Source organism: Poecilia formosa, unplaced genomic scaffold, assembly GCF_000485575.1.
Source record: "Poecilia formosa unplaced genomic scaffold, Poecilia_formosa-5.1.2 Scaffold192, whole genome shotgun sequence".
Lineage (NCBI taxonomy): Eukaryota > Metazoa > Chordata > Actinopteri > Cyprinodontiformes > Poeciliidae > Poecilia > Poecilia formosa.
In genome coordinates, this window is record NW_006800131.1 from 679623 (window position 1) to 701923 (window position 22301).

General features: G+C 37.0%; 1 protein-coding gene and 3 long non-coding RNA genes across 4 annotated transcripts in view; 1 reads left to right on the forward strand and 3 right to left on the reverse strand.

Moving 5' to 3' along the window:
• Positions 1–5769, reverse strand: part of LOC107837953 (uncharacterized) — a 24319-nt gene extending 18550 nt beyond the window's left edge. The window contains exon 1 of the long non-coding RNA XR_001664006.1: positions 5631–5769. This is a non-coding gene — a long non-coding RNA (uncharacterized LOC107837953). The remainder of the gene's footprint in view (positions 1–5630) is intronic.
• cdc42se1 (CDC42 small effector 1) overlaps positions 1–21264 on the forward strand; it is a 25274-nt gene extending 4010 nt beyond the window's left edge. Inside the window, exons 2-5 of the mRNA XM_007566535.2 lie at positions 9576–9951; positions 18111–18215; positions 19588–19659; positions 20923–21264. Coding sequence (XP_007566597.1) covers positions 9802–9951; positions 18111–18215; positions 19588–19656 — 324 coding nt within the window. The 5' untranslated portion in view covers positions 9576–9801 and the 3' untranslated portion in view covers positions 19657–19659; positions 20923–21264. The remainder of the gene's footprint in view (positions 1–9575; positions 9952–18110; positions 18216–19587; positions 19660–20922) is intronic.
• Positions 1337–1949, reverse strand: LOC107837955 (uncharacterized). Its single transcript, XR_001664008.1, has 2 exons — positions 1792–1949; positions 1337–1383 (listed from the first exon to the last, which is right to left on the reverse strand). It is a non-coding gene; the product is annotated as an uncharacterized LOC107837955 (long non-coding RNA).
• LOC107837954 (uncharacterized) lies at positions 7369–12300 on the reverse strand. Its single transcript, XR_001664007.1, has 2 exons — positions 11857–12300; positions 7369–7696 (listed from the first exon to the last, which is right to left on the reverse strand). It is a non-coding gene; the product is annotated as an uncharacterized LOC107837954 (long non-coding RNA).
• Positions 21265–22301: the final 1037 nt, after the last annotated feature.

Here is a 22301-nt window from a genome sequence, read left to right on the forward strand (position 1 = left end):
CCCAAAAAGTGGGTTTTGCATGAAACCCTGGAGTAATTATGTGATTACTAAGACATTCCTGGAAGGATTCTGTCTGAGATGTTTATTTCTGGGTTTTCTTTTGTTATCTGGTTCCCACAGTCGGCCCGGTTCACTGACATTAAACGTCAGCTTGGCTGGATTTCAGGTTCTGACAAATGTCTCAGAACCAGCAGCGGATGTGTGTGTCATGGAGTCGAACGCTTCGCTGAGATCATCCTTTCAACAACCTGCATCCAGTTAAATCACTGCAGGAGGCGTTACTGAACCTTCTCACCAACCCAGAACCAAAACCCAGAACCAAAACCCAGAGTGTTTTGGTTCTGGGTTCAGAGAGTCTGTTTTGGACTCTCTGAACCAAAACAAAGAGTCTCTGTTTTGGTTCAGAGAGTCTTTAATGCTTTTATGTGTTTTGCAGGAAATTTAATCCCTGATTTGTAAGAAACTGAGACATTCAAAAGTGGAGTCGGTTTAGTCTTGGTGTTTATCGCTCTGTTGTCGCACTAGGATCAATGAAACTGATTTAAATTTGAAAATTAAGAGAAAATCTCTCCATAGCTCTATAGATCTATATTATCTATATATCTACTGTTTTATATCTGATGGATGCACAATAAAAACTTACATCTAATTTGATCTTATGTTTAATTTCAGGCTAGAGCTTAAACTATTAATCGTATCAATCGTGATTAATCAGTTATTGAAATAATCATCAACTAATTTAGTAATTAGTTACTCCTTAAACCAAAAAATGGCCATTTGGTGAAAAATAACAACATATTCAGAGCAATAATTAAGCCAAAACTGCACAAAAAAGATATAAAATTTGCATTTATATAAATAAAAACCTTTTGTTTGGAAATATATTCTGCAGAAAACTCAACAAATAGCATAGTTTTAGTTTTGTTTCAAATTCTGTAAAAAACAAAAGTAAAAAAAAGAACTACTATAAATCACCTTTTCCTGCCCAATTTATTGATTAATGCAAAAATGTATCAATTAATCTACAAATGCTCAAACATACACTAAAGGAATTCTGTGTTATCAATTATAGACAATATAATGCTAATTTAAAAGAGGCTGATGATGTAAATTTATACATTTTGCTAGTTATTTTCTGAAAAAATAAATAAAACAAGAGTTTTCTGGTCAATAAAAACCCAACAATCAAATTGATTGTGATTAATCGATTACTCAAAGAATTGTCAGCTAATATAATATTTGGTTAATGGCTGACTGGAGTGTACAGACTGAAAACCACACTCAGAGCTAGAACGGTAAAAAAATAATGTACATTTTGTGTGGAAATATATTTTACCCAGGATTCCTCCAGTGCCGTAGTTTTAGATTCACTCTGTTCAAAATCTAAGAAAAAAACAAAACAACATTTTATATTAAGAACCTTTTGCTATCCAATTAGTTATCGATTAATTCAAAAACGTATCAAATAAATGATCAAACGTACACTAAAGGAATGCTATGTTGTTTCGTAAGCCGTAAAATGTTTTATTTTTAAAAAGAAACTGAATTATTTGCATCTTTTAATCCTTCTAATACTGTATGAAAGAAGATTTAAGTGGTTAAATAACTTATGATTGATGGTTGGAATAATCGATGGAGCGTTTTGAATCGGCGTTATTGTTCAGAGTGAACCTGAAGGCTTGCGTCACTTTAAGGTGTGTTAACTTTCTGCTTCCCGGGGGAGAGAAGTGAAAGCTGCTCGTTGTGTCAGAGCAGGAGGGTCGACCGTTAACCGGTTGGAAAGTTTTCTACCTTTAAACGTCTGGATGAAAAGGCGCCATTGTGAAGCTGGACTCCAGCTGTAGCCGCTCCGCTTTCTGCCACCTTAAACACCCCGTCTTCATATTCCGGGGTCGACGCTTTCCTGTCGTAAAAAAGCATTTTTTAAAAAGGGAAAGCTGAGAGAGACGTCCTGTTGGCTGGTGTTTACTCTGCGCTAACATGAGAAGGTTTTATTTTACAGCTCTCACTTACCTGCGCAAACAGAAAGTCCAAGAAGTTCACTGACAACCTGATAAGGAGTTCAGGACTTTGACTCATTAAAAATCACTTTTGTAAACACTTATAGCAACTAACAGTTTCATAAATGTAGCACAACATGTCGTTGTTCAGTATTAACTGGAACAATAAGTACATAGCTTTAAAAGGAACATTAATAAAGGCTGTCACTTTGACAAAGTCCCAAATATGTTCCAGTATTATCATCATAGCCTTTTAATTGTTTTACAGCTTGGAAAACATGGTTTTGTTAAGCAATTAACAGAAACACCGAGCCAAATGTTTCACCGTGTGATTGTTTATATGATGCTTCCAGGAAGGAAAACTTTCTTTCCACAATGCTGTAAATTTACCAGTAATCTTTATAAGTCAAAGAGCTGTTTTTGCTCTCAGTCCAGTTAAATTAAACTCATTCAGAGCTAAAATTGGGGGAAAACAAGGTCACAATTTTGTTGTCATTTTTAAACAAACACAGTTCTATTTATGTTTACATATTAAATAAAAAAACTAAAGATTTGTAAGGAGAAAAGGACAAGTTTTCTTCTGTCAGATGTTGAAATTTTTGGAAGATTATGTAAAAAAAGAGCCTATGAAAAGCAAAAATAAAGAGTGTAAAATAGACAATAACTGCAGATAATGCAGAGTAGTAGGAGAAAGTAATACGGTGAGGAAAAGTACCAGGAGTCCATAACCTGAAAGTGAAAGAAGCTTTAGGCTCAGTGTGGTTTTGTTTCAGTGAAAGCTTTGTGGGAGTGACGGATGAAAACAGAAGAACAAGCTAAAGGTAAACTAAGAAACATTTGAGTAGTTTAGCTAACCACGCTGCTCCTCAGGAGGTTAAAGTGACCTGTTCCCTGAACAGGTTAGGACCGGTAGAAAACATGATCCTTAAATGTTTTTGTTCAAAATCTTTCTTAAATAATAAGATTTCAGTCTGGTCAACTGACTAGTTTGAGTTCATTTCAGAATTGGCTGTTCTGGAGCCTTCTGTGGTTGCTAGGTAACGAGCTGGGCTTGCCTGGGGTTGCTAGGTAACGGGCGCAGTGCCTCCTGGTTACATTCTGTAGATTTTAGAAACGGATCATTTTCCAGTCACCAAAACATTAAATGCCTGGGTGGGTTTGGGTTGTTTTTGGAAGCAGCTGAAACCCAAATGGACGTAAAAGATGCTTGAAATGTGAATTTAGCACAATGGGTCGCCTTTATTGGATTTCTCTTCCACTGCGTTGCACATTAACAGCCTCATCTTGGCTCACAGCAATAAGGAATAACTTTTGAAGGTATTTCTTAATGATTCTCCTGGCCACTTCCTGGAAAACTACAGAAATCATGATGAGTAATCCGTTACTTTGTGTATGAACTTTGTAGTCCATTAAGTCCCTCTGATTTCATCAGAGCAGGGCGCTGACTAATCAAAGAAGAGAAGTGGTTTTGGTGACGCAGTCCGTCCTTTCCAGCTTTTGCGGCGCATATTATCACATAAAAACAAATGATGCATTTTTTATGTGGACTTTAGGTTTCTTGAGGTCAGTATTAATGAAAATCTGAGAATAAGACGTCATTTCTGCCTGGAAGTCTGGCCAAAAAGGAAACGTTTGCCGCTTTCAGATGACTGATCAGGGAGTAATTAACAGTCTAGCCTCATGTTTAATGTGATGATGGGGTAAAACTGAATGGTGAGGATTCAAAAAACCCTCAATGAATTAAAATACATTCCCTAAATAGTGTCTCTACTTAGAAAAAAATGTTAAAAACTGATGTAAAAGTATGAAAATGACAGAGAACGAGTCGTTGCCTTTCAAGTGGTGCCAGTAAAAGAGTCTAACATTACTAAAGCTCTGAGTAAAAGTACCAGGACTTCATAGTTTTTACTCAAAAATGTAAAACAAAAAGACATCAAAAATGATTGTACTTCTAAATAAAAAGTAGTGGAAAATATGTAAATGTAAATAATAATAACTATAGTCAAGCTGCAGAGTTGCTTTCTGTGTCATTTGTTTGTTGTTATTTAGGATTTGTACTGCAGTAAAAGTCCAAATAATTACCACAAAATCTGTAATATTTTCCAGGTAAAGGTGAAAACTCTTCAGGTTGACATGAATTAATAAAATTCTTATCATAATTAACACTTTATCTTGAGATATTGTCTTTGTAAAACAAAATATTCCCCTGGCAACCAGCTTCTCTGTACGGGATGCCAAAAATGTCAAAAAAAAAGATGTAATAAAGAACAAAAAACAACAGGAGTTAATGAAAAGACTGGATTCTTCTGGTTCATTCTTTAAGTTTATTTAGTTTGTACATTATAAAACTAAAATAGAAAATCATCCTGAGAGGATTTTATAGTTTCTTGAAAAGCAACGATAAGGAGATTTTGTGAAACCCAAAACCAGGTTCTTCTTCTTTAATCTGAACCCATTTATTTTTATTCAGCTGATGTCCTTGGTTGTCTTTTTGTTTTTGTCTTATTACAGCCTGCTTGTGGTCTCAGATAAACTGCAGCAGGAAGTGTGACCAGGTCTGTAAAGGAGGAAGTGGAGCAGAATAACAGCTCAGTCCCTGTTTTATTTAAGTGTTTCATGTTTTACACAGGGCTTTTTCATAGCTTACAAAACGTCAACTGGCATTTATTTTGGGAGCAATTCCTCAGATTTTTTCACAGTTATGTTCATAATTTGACATTAAAGGTTTGTTAAAATCGATAATGAAACTCAAGAAAGTTGCTTTTAAACAGGAAATGTATTTGTATTTGTATTAACATCAACAAAATGTTACATTAACATTTTAGCATTAACATTAATTTCTTGGACTTTAACTTATTCATTAGAGTTTTTCAGTGCAGAAGTGACTAATTCCCACAGAGAAGAGGAAGACGGCCGGGTCTCAGTTTTCAGGTTTTTGTCTGGAGGCTTTTCTGACGCTAGTCATCAAGTTCGCCGGGGTCGTTGTGAAACCAGAGGTCAGACGTCTCGGCCGTCTTGTGTAAATAAGCGTTCCTCTCCCATCTGCTTGAAGTGTGATCGTGTGACCTGCAGCCGCTTGCCTCCAACAGGCGGGCTGTTGTTGTCGTTTTGTGGCATTTCAGCTGATTCTCCCCTCCAGCTGATCGTCGCTCAGCTGCTCTCACATCAGCAGGCCGGTGGCGACCGTGGCTTTTTGTTTTTATTGTTGTTTTGGTTGTTTGAATGTTTTTGGACTGTCCAGCAGATAAATATGTCACAAAAACTGGAATATAGACACAATAAAGTAAATAATCATGTATTTTAAGCATGAATCTTTCTGTATTTGTTGAATAGATATTTCATACAGCCAGACTTTTTCATAAGTTGTTTAATTCTCCCTGATCAGTAGGAGCAGGCTTTCTGAAGGCAGCATAATGTTTCATGTTTGACTTTTTGAGAAGATATATTTGGTTTATTTATTTATTTTTTTTCCCCATTTGGGTTTCTACCACTTTGAAAAACAACCCGAGCGCTTTCAAAAACCACCATGCTGTTTTTTCTTGCAGTAATGTAATGATTTTCGGTGTTTGAAAAATGAATCGTTTTAAAAATCTCCTGATTAAGTCACATTCAACTGCTCTGCGGCGTTACCTAGCAACACCAGCCAAGCCTAGCCTGTTACCTAGCAACCCAATTGAAGCTCCAGCACGTTTGTTCAGCTGGTTCTACTGCTGTGTGTGCCGTACAATGGCTGCTGGAAAAGACAAATGTTTTGTCTTTTCCTGCCTTCTTGTTGGTTGTGCAGGAGGCTCCACTTCTGCTTTTCAAAGATGTTTGGTTGTATAATATTGTGCATGTGTTTGCAGCCATTTTCAGGCGTAAACGCTGAGTTTTTTGGCGTGGCCAACAGCGGCTTATTGGGATTTAAAGTGACAAGATGATTATGATTAAATGCACTTACTTTATGCAGTTTAAGTATATAAATCATACTTCTTTGTGTCCCAAAAAAGCGCATTACAAATGGGAATGTTCTTCAGCAGCACTATTTGTGCTTGTGGGACAAAAATTACTGCGACACAGTTACCTTAAAAAAGAATTTAAAAATATTTCTTATGGTCACGTTTACTAAAACGTGGCTGAAATAATTTGGTTAAGGAGTCAAAGACCTTCAGAAAGGCTGGAAAACTGTAGATCAGTAGCAAAGCTAAATAAATAAACGGGAATTAATCAAGTTTTCTGCGCAGACTGTGGATCCTGCCACCTGCAAACAACACAATGGGAGGGGAGGAGGCGGTTTTACCTCCTCCCAGTGATGTAATGGGACAAAATTTATTACAGCGGACGAACAAACAGACTGCAGGACAGGAAGTTTAGACTGAGTTTGCACCATTGTGCTGGTTACGCTCATGAACGGTCATTCGTCTGTCTGTCTATCCACTGCAGACGGCGAAATGCAAATTCCTGAAAACTTGCATCACTTCAAATTTTGACACCCATCTGAGCCTCTTTGCTTCCCTTTCCTCCAGTCCTGTCAAAGTCTTCTTTTGTTTATATTAATATTTAACATGAAGCAGAATTTTGCTGCTGTCTCACTGGAAAAATACCATATCTCGTTTTTAGGGAAAATACTTTAATGACCTTCAAATGAGACAAAACTACCTTATTAGCAACGTTTCAGTGAGATTTAGCAGCTTGTTTTTAGTGAATAAATGGTTAATATTCATGAAAAAATACTTTAGCGCAAAATAAGACATTTTCCCATGTTAAAAGCTAAATAAAACTGGTTGCTAGGTGACGGCCTGGGCTTGGCTGGGGTTGCTAGGTAACGGCTTAGTTACCCTTGAAACTGGAACTAGAATGTTTTCGTCAACATTAAGGAATTAGTTACTTAAAACAAGCTACTACATGTTGCTGAAAAGTTACTCATAAGTTAGTTTGTCTTATTTCAAGTACACTGAGATATTTTAACTAGAAACTAGACAAAAAGAACTTGGTTAAACTTTGTATTTCTGCAGTGCAGGTCACAGAAAAACTGCAGAAATTATAGTTTTGTAAATTTAGATTTAAATTTTATAAAACAAAATGCAGTTTTTAGTCCACCAAACCTCTTCTGTTTCCATTTACACTCTGGTTGTAATCCAGAGGTGAACACGTTGGTTACCAACCCTGAGAGCGAAAGTGTTTACAAACGGACAGCAGCAAACGGAGGTAAAACCATCACACACAGGCGTTTTCTCTCCTGATGTGTCGAAATGATGGTTTGGGTAATTTATGTAAGATTAAGCTCAGACGTGTGGAATGTTTTCGAGTGACGGCTCGCTCAGACAACACAGGATCTGAGTGCTTGTCTGAGTCCAGATGAAACCAGCTGATGAAGGGAACCAAGTCATCAAAATGGAAAATAATTTTAAAAATCCCCAGGATTTGGTGGAGACCTTCAGACGTTTCAGTCTGATGAACTGTTTGATTCCCAAACAGGAAGTCCTCTCCTTGGCGAAGCCGACCCCTCGGGCTGAATTCCTCTCTGCTGATCTTTGTGGATGTCAAGCATGAAGCTACATGTTTCTGGCCTCCACATTCCTCCCTTATCATCTGCTGAAATGTGTTGGAGGGACTCCAGATAGTTTTCTAACAGGCAGAGCCGACTCAGAATAGACGCAGTTGGAGCTTTTGATCGGGACGCAGCGAACGCCTCCTGCCTTCCAGCCGAGGTTCATCTGGTTGAAAAACAGAAACAAACGGGGAAAAATCAGATAAACCACAGATAAAAACATCAGGTGGAGATAATTGTGATCCAGATCTGCCACCAGCAACTTGTCACTAATTTCAACCATCAGGAAACATTTGATCCCATAAACAAACTCTGCCCTGAAGCCACAGGTTTCCTGCTCTGGTTGATGAATAATTTTTACATTCGATGCCTGCAGTTGGACATTTTGTGCCTGCTGAAAGCTGATCTTTGGTCTGCAAATGTTTTTTGTTTGTTTTTTTTACATTTCACAGTATTTATTTATTTTCTAAGTAATAAAAGCGGCAATTTATTTTGTTTTGAAGTTCAGTTGCTTATCTGAACTTCTTGCTCAGATAAGCAAGAAGTTACTTGCTTATCTGCAAGTAACTTTACAATTTACTGCGCAAATTGTAAACATTTTAGTAAAATTTGCAATATTTAGCCTCACACCAGCTCAGTGCTGCCCTCTTTGGGTTGAACAGTGGATACTGCAACCAAATTTTCCCATTGGTTAAAGTCCAATTTTTTAGTTTATGTCATTTACAGAGTAACTAAACCCCAAGTCAACCTTTTCTGTTGCAAAAAAGCTGTATAAATTTATTGTTAAGGGTACTATCTTTATTTTAATGTACAAATTTAGACATTTTTTGTAAATTTGTTTATTTTTTGCAATATTTAGACTTAAGCCGGCTCAGTGCTGCCCTCTTTGGGTTGAACAGCGGGTACTGCAAACAGTACAATATTTTTGCTTATTTTGTTTAAAGAGCAACTAAACCCCAGTGTAATTTTTTGTTGCAGATAAGCTGCATAAACTGGTCCTTAGAGGTGCTATCTTTCACAACTATTAATACTTTTATTAAATTTAAAAAGATTAAAATTAAATAGATAAGTATGTGGAAATGAGTGGATTATATTTATATTTAATGGCTGCCAAAGCAGCTCCAGTCTATTTTGCTTTTGTTGTGCTTCTAAGTTAAAAATAGCCACAAATGTTATTAATGCTCACAACACTTGGTAGTTAAAGGATGACTTATTTCAGAATCTGTTCAAAGAACAAAGAAAAGAGTTTAATATTTTAATTTTAATAAATGTGATGTGTTATTTTCAGGCTGTTGGTTCCTGAGAGTTAGTGAGCCGGAGTGGTTTTCGTGATCTGACCCACCGGCGCCGCTCCTCCAGGCCTGCAGCTCCTGGTGTGCTTGTGTTACTTCCTGCTGCTCCGTGTTTGGACCACACCTAATGTTTAGTCACGCTTAATGTTGCTGCCGTGTTGACGTCTCCCAGGGTTTGGTTCCCATGCAGCCCAATGACAGACTGCCTCAACGTCTTCAGACGACTTGCTCATGTTTAAGCATTTCTCCTGAAAATGTGGTGATTTTTGGACCATAAGTGCTATTTAAGCATCTAAAAAATGTAATCACATACGCCGTTAGCGTTTCGCTGACCGAGCCTTATTTGGTAGCTTCATGAATCTGCAGCTCTGCTCTGCATTGTGGCTTTGATTTGGGGCGGTTTTTAAAGAAAATAACTGAAGGTTAGATAAAGGTCTAGTTGTTTTAGAAAGCTAAATCAAGCCTCGCAAGCAGATAAAGCAACCTAATGTGGAGCCATTTAAAGATTGCAGATTGATTGTGGTAATTTAGAAACTTGAGGCCGTTTGAGTCTTTGAGGTGGACAACCGCAGAGGCATTAAGATAATTCCTGGTCGCTGAGGCACTGAAAGGCGAATAATGTGATAAATAAAAGGAGCAACTTTCTGAAAGACGAACCAGAGGACTAAACTTATAACGAGACTAAATTATTTAATGTTCTGAATCTAGAAAAAGAAAAAGTTTGTAATGGGTTTTTTTTTTCTGTCTTTGCAGGATGTTTGGATTTCAACGTTTGAATCTTCTGAGGAGTAAATTTTAATTGAAATTTTTTTGCCTGAGGATTTTTCACCAGAGGAAATTTGTGGATATCCTGATTTTCTTTTTTTGTCCAATCTGAACCACTTGGAGTCCCTGTAGATTTTTATTTTTTTAATCTACTGTGGGTTTTTTCCAGGGTTTTACCCTCTGACTGTCTACATTTGTGTGGCTTTTTGTCTGGATGCCCCAGGATTATCCACAGACTGCAGTTCCTTCTCGGGCCTGCAGGGCGGCAGCAGAGAGCAACGGCCAGCCGCTGGACAGGCAGACCGTCGGGATGAGCGACTTCTGGCACAAGATGGGCTGCTGCGTTGTAGCCAAGCCTCCTCCGGTGAGAAACCAGCACCTCTGGTTCTGATCCACATGGGAAGCCATTTTAAAGTTACACTGCAAAAAAATTAACAGAATAAATTTGGTTTAAGTCGTCTGTCATAGAGGATAAATATGTAGGAGTTCATTTATAAATGTCAGAGTTCCAAATTAAATATTTAATTTGCAAGCTAACTATTTAGTTTACAAACTAAAAATGTTAATAACTAAATATTTAACTTTAGTTTTAAAGCTAAATATTTAGTTCACAAATAAATGTTTAGGTCTTAGCAAAATACTTACTTTGAACAATAAATATTTAGTTAGAAAAATACATATTTTGGAGTTAAGTATTTAGTTTGAAAACTAAATATTTATTTAGAAAATAATTAGTTTAAGAAATATTTCATTTGTAGTATTCACAACTAAATGTTTAGTTGAAAATTAAATGTTTATCTTGGAAATTAATTGCGTAGTATCAAATAAATATTTAGTTTGCAAAACATATTTAATTTGTAGTTAAATCTTTAGTTTGAAAACTAAATATTTTGCTCCCACTTAAATATGTAATTAGGAAATGAATATTTTGTGAAAAAATATTTTGTTTTAGAAAATAACAACTTCATGAATTTTTAGTATTCACAAATCAAATATTTGTGAATATTTAATTCCCAAATGTTTTCTTGTGAATTAAATATTTAGTTTGGGACTCCTACACTTGTAAATGTCTCAGTAGCATAGAGGAAAATATGAAAATTAATATCCACATTTTGATTAAACCAAAACCAAATTACTTCAGTTCATTATTTACAGTGTAACTTTTAAAAGTCTTTTTTTTATAGCAAAACTGCAAAGGAAAACACTTTTTCAAGAAAGTCTGATGATATAAATACAGTGAAAGCTCTAGATATTTGATCAACTCAGTGGTTAACCTGAAATAATTTACCAACAATTAGATTGATACATTATTTATTATCACTGAAGATGCACTGAGAAATTGTCTGGTGCCCGTAATCAGCTGATTTTATGCATAACTGAGTCAGATCTGAAACTCTTGGGTGTGGAAATTTTGAAAAAGACTATTTTTAGTTCTCTTTTAGTTCTCTGAGGGGAAACTAGATTGTAAATAACATTTTGTCAGCAGGGTCATGTCGGCGTCCCAACAGCCTGAAGTTACAGGAATCTGGGTCTGTCGAAACAAAGTTGTTCTTTCTTATCATTTTGAGGAGACTATTTCTGGCTATCAGATTATTCTGGATTAGGAAATCCTGGCAGGGTAAGAATTTGCTCACTTTGCTGTGAATCCTCACGGGATTGCTGTTAGTAGTGCTAACGTTGCTAATCAAACTAATCGCTAATATAACAATACTTGGGATTCCCCCAAAAAACACCTAGAACTACCTATTTCAATAGATAAACACCAAATAGACCTTAATATCAATTGAAACAACTGGTGGAACCTGAACTGGTTAGTAAGGACTGAAGAAGACTAAACTGAAGAAGGACTCCTGTCTGTTTCATGAGTGCAACATTAGCACTAGAAGCTAAATATGCATGTTATTATGTCTTCTGTTGTGGTTCAACCAGTTAGCATCCAGGAAAAGAAACGGCCGATGTTATCTCAAGTAGCTTTGCACATTGTATGTTATTTTTAAGAATATTTTATAAAGAATTGCACAAGGTGAATTTTCCACAAATAATTTGGAGTTACGTTCCACAGGGGAAAAAAAACATTCAGGAAAAGAGATGATTTGGGTAAATTATAGTTACATTAGTAAATAGTTAGCTTATTTGCATTTTTTCTAATTTCTCCAGTCACATTATATGAGATTTGTTTATTATATGTCATAAATGTGCATTTCCAGCCTTGTATAAAGTATATTTGTGGACTAAGTGAGAAGGGAGAAAGCTTTAAAGCTAACTTTACCTGAGCGCTGACTGTTGATTCACCTAAACGAGGTTCAAACCTGAAGCATCGTTACTGGATTTGTTCCAGCGTGTTGCAGATGTGTCCTCATGATGTCCTCACCAGTGAGAAAACAAAAACAGAACCAGGCTCTCAGTTCCCCTTTTTGAACTTCATGCCACAACAGCATACAGTAGTACTAACAGAACCATTTATTCTACAGTCTCTGCAGATGGAAAATATTTAGCTTCTGCTGTTTATTAACCTGAATATGATTCAGGTGTTGCTAAAAGAGACAAGAAGAAAACGTGGATGTACGGTTCCATTCAGTCAAATTTCATGCTTTATTGGCATCAATGTCACATTAAAATTGGATTAATAATTGTTTGATGAACAATTAAATTCATGTAAGTATCTTTGTCTAGTTTCTAATGCAAATATCTTAGTACTCTTGAAATAAGTCAAAACTATCTTACAAGTAACTTTTCAGTAATGTATAGGAGCTTATTATAAGTCAATAATTCTTCAGTATTTAGAAAAAGTTCCTCTTGCATATTATTTCACTTATTTCACAATAAACGGGGTCTGCGCCGTTACCTAGCAACCCCAGTCAAGCTCAGCACGTCTCCTAGCAACCGAATTCCAGTTCCATTGGCAGATTCTTTCACTTATAACATTTTTCCATAAGTAAAATAATCTGCAAGTGGAACTGGAACTTTTTAAAAAAAATCAATATGAAGGAATTATTCACTTAGAACAAGCCTACATCTTTGTCTTATTTCAAGAGTACTAAAATATCTGATCAACAAACTAGACAAGAAATACCTAGGAAGAGTTTGGGTATTTGCAGTATAAGAGCATGTTGGAGTAACTTATTAACCTGGGACTGAGGGAAGAAGTTGGAATACCAGGAGAGAACTCATGCATTCACATTGAGAACAAACTTCAGCAGAAGATTAAAACTCAGGACCTTCTTGTTGCAACAGTGATACCAAATGCACCAAAGTGCAGCCTGACACAGAAATCCACAATAAATGAAAATGTGTCTACTCAATTTTAGTTTAGAATCAATTAAAGATGTATTTTATGCAGGTTTCGTCTTGGAAAATTACTTTTTGACTAATTGTGCATTCACACCAGCCCTGTTTAGTCCCCTCTAGTCGAACTCAAGAAAGTCCAGTTCGTTTGAAGAGGTGAGAATGTGTAATCGAACTCTGATGTGGACTGAAAAAGCTAACCCTGGTCTGCCTAAAAATCAAGGTTTTGGTTCAATTAAAGTGAGCTCTGGTGTGATTCCAATGCATATGTGAATGGAAAGTGGACCAGAGACCACTCAGAAAACAGCAAGTGAACTATAGTGCAGGGATTTCTGGGTAAATACAATCAAAACAAACACGCTAGTCTGGCGCTAGTGGAAGAAATGGATCGTAGTCTTTTACAAAGACCAAAGAGAAATCCTACAACTACTAAAGTCTGACGCTTTTCCATGTTGTGAAAAAGCAAGTTGTCGTCTTCTCTGGTTTTCATGTTGTTTCCTTCAGTGATTGTTGTTGCAGCGCCATCACAGGCGAGGAGGGGAACAAGTTTTCCAAAGTATTCGGTTTGTTTGACAGTCCGGTGTGAAAGTGAACCGCACCAAATGAAAATGTAACAAGTGTTGTAACTTTGATTCCCAGATGAAAAATACTCTATTACTCCCAAAGGGAAATTAAATATGATTTTATAACAGCTATCCCCATGGAGAGGTTATGTGAATGCCTCACCTGAACCGTAATGTTTAACATGTTAAATAGCTAACAGAGTTAGCGTGGGCCCCTGGCACTGTGGGCGTGAAACCCCACCACATGTACCTTCACACTGAGCGTACAGACACGATGCACGCTGGCGGTCCTGGGAGGAAGTTCTGCTCTGCGCTGGTTCCCTCCAGGGACCTCCACCCTCCTTCCTCCGCCTGTATTTTTAGAGTTTTCTGTTTGTTCCATTGTACCGTTGCAACAATACACCTTTGACAAACACACTGAGACACACAGCAGCCACCAGGGACTTCACTCTGGAACCAAAAAAAGCCGTTTCTCTTTGAGGATCTGGACGGTAAAACTGCAGCTGTTCCAGAAAATGATGTAAAGGAAATGAATGTTTTATCAGACATGAAAAAAAATATGATTGTCTGTGTCAGTTATCGTTCCAAGCATTTTTTTTTGTTGCCTCTAAATACATTTTCAACTATTGTTTTCTCTAGTTTTTAATGCAAATATCTTAATACATTTGAAAAAAGACAAAACAAACTTACAAGTGACTTTTTAGAGAGTGAATAATTCCTTAATCTTGATGAAAAAGTAGAGATTATTTCATTTATAAAATGGGAAAATGTCGTGTAATAAGTTAAATAATCTACTAGAACTGGTTGCTAGGTGATGGGCTAAGCTTGGTTGGGGTTGCTAGGTAACGGCACAATGCCAGTTGACTGTCAGTGTAACCAGTATTTCTATTTATTGATATTAAATATTATTAACTTAAAACCGTTGCTTTTTTAGCAACACATAAGTTGCTAAAAAGTTACTTATAAGTTAGTTTTTGTCTTATTTCAAGTGTACTAAGATATTTGCACTAGAAAGTAGATCAAAATTACTTGGTAGGATTTTGTGTTTTTGCAGTGTATATGTCTTTCTTACTCTTAAACGACCCTTTTTGTCCATTTGAGTCATTTTTTTTCTGTTTCAGTTTTGCATCTTTTCCTTTCAGTTTCACTTTGTAATATTATTGGTTGGTTTTATTGCAATTTGCACCAAATATTTAGTGATTTTAATTGCTTTTACCTTTCTGTGGTTTGTAAAATTGGTAACTGACTCATACTGGGGGATTCACTGTAAGCTGTTGCAGGCAGTAAAGTGGCCTGCAGTCAACACTATTTGTTTGTTGAACAGCTGATGGAGTTCAAACATTACATAGGACCAGGATCAGCTCCATATGTCTGTGATTTGCTTTTATTTTGAAATTCCAGCTTGTTCCTTTGATGTTGGCGGCTCAGATTACGTGGTGATGATATTTGGGGTGAAGAAGAAGCAGCTGTTTACCAGCCCAACACAAAGGTTGCCAGGAGAGACGTTTTTCCCTCCGCTCCACTTTAATTGCGGCGACTCTGTTGCGTAACGTAAAGTGCCCCAGGATTAGATTAGGCCTCAGTTTGTTGAATCTTAAAGCATACTGCTGCCATTAAAATCTGGCAAAGTCGCAGCTGTGTGAGCAATCCCAAGGTTTTGCTAAATGACCACAAGTAAATCTGAAACAGAGAGCTTCACCGAAGCCAGGAGAGTTTGTGTAACTGTTGAGCTGAAAGTTGCAGCTCCTCGTTGTTGCAGCACCTCAACCCGACTCTCACGTCCTGATGAAATTGAGAGCAAAATTCCTTCCAGTTTGTCCATCAGCGCTGCCCGGTTGCTTTTTTTTAATTACTGTTGCCATGGCGGCAGCTGTAGCTGTGGAGGAGGACGCGTGTAGGCCGAGCGGTGAGTCACTCCCAGCTGGTTGAAGCCGCTGCAGTGTGTGGTCTGAGTCTCCATCTCAGAAAACTTCCCCTGTTTTCTTCAAACATTTGGAACCGCTAATGAAATTAGAGGGGGCAGCATTATGTAAGAGCTTTGCACCATGTCGTAATGTTATTCCCTCATCGAAAACATGCCTGCACCGTCGCTTCTTTAATACATTTCTGAGAAATCCGTTAGTTTCCATGGCAACCATTCAGCTGTGCAAAACGCCGGGGTGGACCCAGCTCCGCCTTCGAGTCGCAGCTCCTCCTGGCAGCTAACAAGCTTCCCAGAGCCGTCCTGCCTCACTCAGCTCCTTCAGACTAGCCAGCAGCAATTAGCAAACACCTGGTGGGACCGCTGAGCTTGTTCTCAGTGCAACGCTGGTTTAAAGGGTTAACAGAGGAACGACTTCCTGAGGGCTGAGTTTCAGAAAGAGCAGGAGTTTTTAAAGAGAGCCCAATTTCATTGCATTAAATTGCAAAGTCAAATTTCTTTTAAGTCAAATTAGTTTTGTAACATAGTTACTTGATTGAGCTACAAAATGGTCCTATGTGGCTGTAAAAACACAATACTGCCCCTTAATATCAAGATTAAAGTAAATGATAACATACCATAAAGCAGCAGTTGTAACAGGGGTCCAAGCCCCTTCAGCCCTGATCTTTCTTATGCATTTTCTTTTTTCTCAGCTGTTTTTTGCATTTTCTTCACATTGGTTTGTTTGTGGGTTTGTTTTCCTCTTGAATCTCTTCTTGCGCATTGATAAACCAGTTTCTGATCAGTGTATCTGCACCATTTTTTAAACTTATATTGTCTGAAATGATCCTGCAGCTCCTCTCACTCCTACACTCTTTAAGGCTTGTCGTCTCGCTTGTGTTCACCCATCATTTGTAGTTCTGCTGTGTTACATAAAGGCTCTGGATAATCCCAAGCATAAGCCTCTTAAATCACATCTAAATGGTTCTGATTGCGGCTTGGATGTGTTTCCACACAGCGGGGTTTACTGGACTTCGGGAGGCGAACGAGGTTTTAATGAGGGGTTTCATTGGCTGATTCCCAGAACACCCAGTGTCCCTGAATGCACCAAGAGGAGCTGAACTCTGAAGGAGCCTTAAATTGAAACCTAATTTCAGGTGTTGGATGTAATTTCTGAAGTAAAATCTGTTGTAATCACTGCTTTGAAGTGTGTGGCGTTCCTGTTTGATCGCGGAGCCTCCTGGTTCCTCTGGTGTTTTTCCTTTTCCTCCGTTTGTTGCGTCACATTTTGTTGTTCCTACATGATTCAGTGTGGTGATTTGAGACTGAGAGTATGTGGACATGTGGAGACACATCAGGGACAGACCATCGGAGGAACAAAAGAGACGCATCAGAAAGATATGAAAGTATTTCAACACCACAATCGTCACATTAGGGCAGTAGTCTGCCACACTGCAAAAATTCCTACCAAGTAACTTTGGTCTAATTCCTACTACAAGTATCTCAATACACTTGAAATATGTATTTTAGATCAATATTAATAAATCCTTGACTTACAACCATCTCTTTATCTTGCTGAAAACATAGTTTTTTAGTTTTTATTTCAAGCATATGAAGATAATTGCACTACAAACCGGACTAAAATACCTGGTAAGAGTTTGTGTTTTTGCAGTGCACTTGTTGCTCCAGAGCCACATGTGGCTCTTAAAAACCAATAAGGAAATGTTTTTAATTATGGATGCAACAACAAACAAGAACTATTCTTTAAATACTTTTGCAAAATCTTTATATAAAAATATATAACTGGCTCTTAAGAGTAACTAGATTCAAAATATGGTTTCTCTTTCTTCATTTTCTATTAATTTATACCAATATTCTTTTTTTCCATTCATTCTAAAATCTGAAAATAGAAAATAATTTTAATTTCATTTTGTTTGATTTCCATAATGAAACATTTTATGTTGCACTGCAAAAACACAAAATCTTGGAGAAGAGTGAGAATTAAAATAAATGCAGAGAAAACAAAATATCATAGGCATTAAAAATTGAGATATAAAAAGAAAAGACACACAAAATGAAACGGAGCGATGACAAAAAGGCACATAGAATAAACTGCTGTGTCCATTAAGACCTATAAAGATACATGCACTGCAAAAATGTAAAATCTTACCACGTATGCTTGGTCTTGTTTCTAGTGGAAATATTTTAGTATAATTGAGATGAGATAAATTATAAATCACTTTTCAGCAAGTTATGAGCTTATTTTAAGACAAAAATGTATTAATATTGATAAAAAAAATAAAAATACTGGTTATTTACACTGACAATCAACTGGCACTGTGCTGTTACCTAGCAACGCCAGCCATGCCCAGCCCGTTACCTAGCAACCAAATTCTAGTTCCACTGGCAGATTATTTCACTTATAACAAGACATTTTCCCATGTTATAAGTGAAATAACAGAACTGGTACTTTTTCATGAATAAATATTAAGGAATAATTTACTTGTAAGTCAGTTTAGTCTTGTTTCAAGTGAACTACGATGTTTGCTCTAGAACCTAGGCCAAAAATACTTGGTTAGATTTAGTGTTTTTGCAGTGCAGAGCAACAGGTGCACCATCTGTCCATGTTGTCCATGTCCTTTTAACCTGTTTTCAGTTAAAAGCCTGTTATCGTGTCTTTAATGACATTCAACCATAATTTCTGTCTCAAATGTCCTTTCTCCTTCAGATCCATTGTTCATTTCTCTAAAGTGAAAAATCTCTGTCTCTGTGTAGAAGAAGAACAGGAGGAAGATCGACCGTAGCATGATCGGCGCGCCGACAAACTTCATCCACCTAACGCACATCGGCTCCGGGGAGATGGGAGATGGCCTGCAGCCGGTGAGATGCCAGCTCCAATCTCTGAGCCTGACCTTTACGGTTTAACTCAGGAGAGAAAGTAAAAGTAAACCTGTGCAGCTTCACAGCAAACAGAGACGGCCAGGCTTCAGTCCAGCATGAGGACAGAGGCGCTCTCTCTGTGCATGGGTGTCAGGAAGTGTCTTGTGGCACTGCATCCTTCCTGCTTCTATTTTGGCTTTTCTGCCTTACATCTGGCATGTGGAAATCTGCATCCACTCTGGCAGTCACTGAGGTTGTCCTGGACCGGCCTAGAAATCCTGCTCCAGTGTCGTTTGGTGTGAATGCAAGAATGCATCAAACTTACTTACTTAAAGGGGATTTTTGTTAGCAAAATTCACTTTTTATACTTCCATTTTGGTCTCCGCTGCTTCTAAAAATGGACCAAGCCCTTAAAAAAACCAACCAGCCAATTTATTTTGACATAAATTAATGTTTTTTGGTGTTGGGGGAAAATGAGCCGTTTCAAAAATCTCTTGAATGTTAAGTCAGAATTGACTTGCACACTGCAAAAACACAAAATCCTACCCAGTAATTTTGCTCTACTTCCTAGTGCAAATATTTTATTACATTTAAAATAGGACAAACTTTTCAGCAAGATATAGTGGCTTGTTTTAAGTAAATAATTCCTTAATATTGATGAAAAGGTTCTAGTTCTGTTGGCAGATAAATTAACTTTAACATGGGAAAATGTCTTGTTATAAGTTAAATTATCTACCAATCGAACTGGAACTTTTTCATAGATTTATAAGGAATTTTGTACTTAAAAAAAGCCTCTATATCTTGCTAAAAATGTACTTTTAAGTTAGTTTGTCTTATTTCAAGTTTGCTAAACTATTTGCACTAGAAACAAGAGTAAAATTGTTTGGTAAGATTTAGTGTTTTTGCAGTGCAGTGCACCGTTACCCAGCAACCCAAGCGGAACTCCAACACTTTTGATCAGTGCTGTACAATGGCTGCTGGAAAAGACAAGCATTTTATCGTTTTCTGTTCATCCAGAAACCACTTGCTGCATTCTTGTTAAAATATTCATGATGAACAATTAAATGAATAATTAATTTTAATAATTTAAACATATGTATTTATTCGTTTATGTCTAAAATTAACTCCTAAATAATATATGTATATTTTCTTTTGATAAAAAGTAAGTTTTCAATTTGCTTTTAAGGAGTTAATATATTTTCTTACTAATTTATGAATTTTTATTTTAAACTAACATGCATTATCTAACTTGTTTTCCATAATAACTGGTTTTCTCTCCTGTTTTTATCGTTATCCCTTCCTGTGAGGATAGTTAATGTGCTGTGTGTCTCTGTCGGGTGTGACTAAGTGTTTTTCTTGTTTTTTTTAACAGTCAGGGTCTGTTCAGGAGCAGATGAGGTCTAAAGGCCCCAACATGAACTGCAGGAACAGCCTGTTATAGCCGGTAAGGACACAACTCTCACTCTGAGCAGAAAAAACAGAGCAGATTAATGTTGGGTAACTCTGTCTGTGTTACAACCTGCAAAACTGTTGAAAGCATTGTGACTGTAAAACCTTATGATTCATTATTTGTTCAGTAACTCTGACCTTGGATGACGCTCAGTCTGATCACAGCCGTGTGTCTTTTTGACAAAATTTTCCTCATTTTTAACCATTATATCTTATTTAGAGCCCCAAAATTAAATAATAATCAATGTATTGGGAACTGAAGGCTTCAGTGATCATTTTCATGGCTGCGGTCAAAACAGCTCTCAGGAAAGAGTTTCTATAAAAATGCTGAAAGCTCAAAATATTTTACACATTCAGATAAAATTTGTATGTCCTCTGTAGCTCTGTTGCAGAACTGAAGCCAAATTACAGCTTATTATTAAGCATAAGCTAGCGTTAGCACTGCAAGCCACAACAGGAAGTAAAAAAGGTCATTTAAAGCTCCGATTGTCATTTAGTTAAAACATCTACACAGAATCAGAATGCTGTTGCACTGGGTTAGAGCAGGATAGAGGTGAGACAACAACACAACTAAAATCCGAGTCATTATTTATCATTCCGGTTTACACACAAACTAATATTAGCATCAAAGCTAGCTGCCACTTACTACAGAACTGGTTGTTTAAAAATATTTTGTTGCTATAAAATATGACAAATAAAAAAATAATACAGCAAAAACCTAATTTCATTCATCATTCCTGCTTATGTTCAATCTAACAGTTTTGCAGTAATATTAGCTTTGTAGTGCTAGCTACATGCTACATGGGGTTGGAAAGTTGTTCATTTTGTGCAAAAAAATGTAAGTCATGTGGGAAAAAAATGTAATATTGCTGTCAATGTCAACTTTCTTTTGTGTTTGGAAACCAGAGTAGTAAAGCCTCCTCTGACGAATCTTTGCATAATAATCACGTAAAAAGCCAATGTAACATCTTCTTGTTTTTAATTTTGATTTACACACAAGAACTGCCCTGTTTTGTGTGTGGGAAATATTAAACCTCAAGATGCCTTGATATTAATTAAATGATATACATTTTTATTGTTTAAAAATGTAAAATTCATGTCGGTGTTTAAGCCTCCTTTTGATTTATCAGCTCTTATACAGATTGAGGATCAACTTTCTCTTGGATTATGACTACAATGGAGTAAATGACTCCTTACCTGTATGCTAACTACACATTAAATGATTTAATTTGAAATCTCTGGGTCTCTCTGTTTTCAGGATTGTATTAAATTGACTCAGACCAGCTGACTGACCTCCTCCGCACTCTGAACCTCTGAGCCTGTCCTTCATCATCCAGCCGACGGCTTCATCATCTGCTGCCCTGCTGAAGCAACACTGAGCAACAGTGGAACCTACATGTTAAAATTATTCAGCAAATGTAATAATCATAATCATGTTTATTGTTTTTTTTTTTCTCACCCTGGTCAGGTCTGAAAGTAGGGAGCCAGACAGGAATTATACACATTTTATTTTTGGGTGGTAGATTTGGCACCAGGTCTCTCATCAGTATTAAATTAGACATAACTTTTATTGTATGATCAAAACAAATCCAAGCAGGAATATAAGAACAGCATTTAACTGCTGGTGATTCTAAATTTTCAAGATATTTTATTCTGCTGAACTCTTACACTGCAAAAACGCAAAATAGACCAAAGTATTTCTGGTCTAGTTTCTAGTTCAAATATCTTGGTACATTTAAAATGAGACAAAACTACTTACAAGTAACTTTTCTTTAATTCTTTAAAATTGGTTTCATTGGCAGATTATTTCATTTTTACCTAGGGGGGAAAAATAATGTTCGAAGTGAAATAATCAGTGGAACTGGAACTTGGTTGCTAGGTGACGGGCTTGGCTGGCTGACTGGCGTTGCTAGGTAACAGCGCAGGGCCTGTTGTTCGTGGGTCTAGTACGTTCCCATCAATATTAAGGAATTATTGACTTAAAACACGTTATTTTGTTGCATTTCAAGTGTACTGAGATATCAGTAGAACAACAACACTTGGTAAGATTTTGTGTTTTTGCAGTGTATTATTCAGCACCTGGTGTTTTGTCAACTGTTCCCCAATGTTAATCGTCTGATGACATCATTGGACTTCATTTCCCAGAATCCTTCAGGTTGGTCGTCACCATCTGGGTGCTCAGTGACGACAGACTCTTGTTTTAAGGAGACAGGAAAGTCCCTTTTTTTTCTTTTTTGCTACACTGGACTGGAGTGTGTGTGTGTTGAGGAGGAAGAGTGTAAGTGTGTGTGTGTGAGTGTGTGTGTATGTGTTTTAATATCTGAACATTGTGGGGAACTTCGGTAATTTTATTTGTGGACATTTATGGTAAGTCCCGGCCTCGGTTTTTAGAGAAACAAATGTGAGGCCATGGGACTGCATGATGTCAGCAGAGGTCCTATAAAAAGGTAGAAAAGATCACAGACATGTGAATGTGTGTGTCATAGTGTTCCCAGTTTAGTATAAACAACCCACATGTCTGCAAGTTCTCTTTTAATCTTTGTTTTACTCTAAAAGAGAAATGTTCGGCCCACTCCAGTGTTGGCTTGGGACGAGAAAAATGTTTTTCGGCCATCACTGTTTAAGATGTTTCTAGTA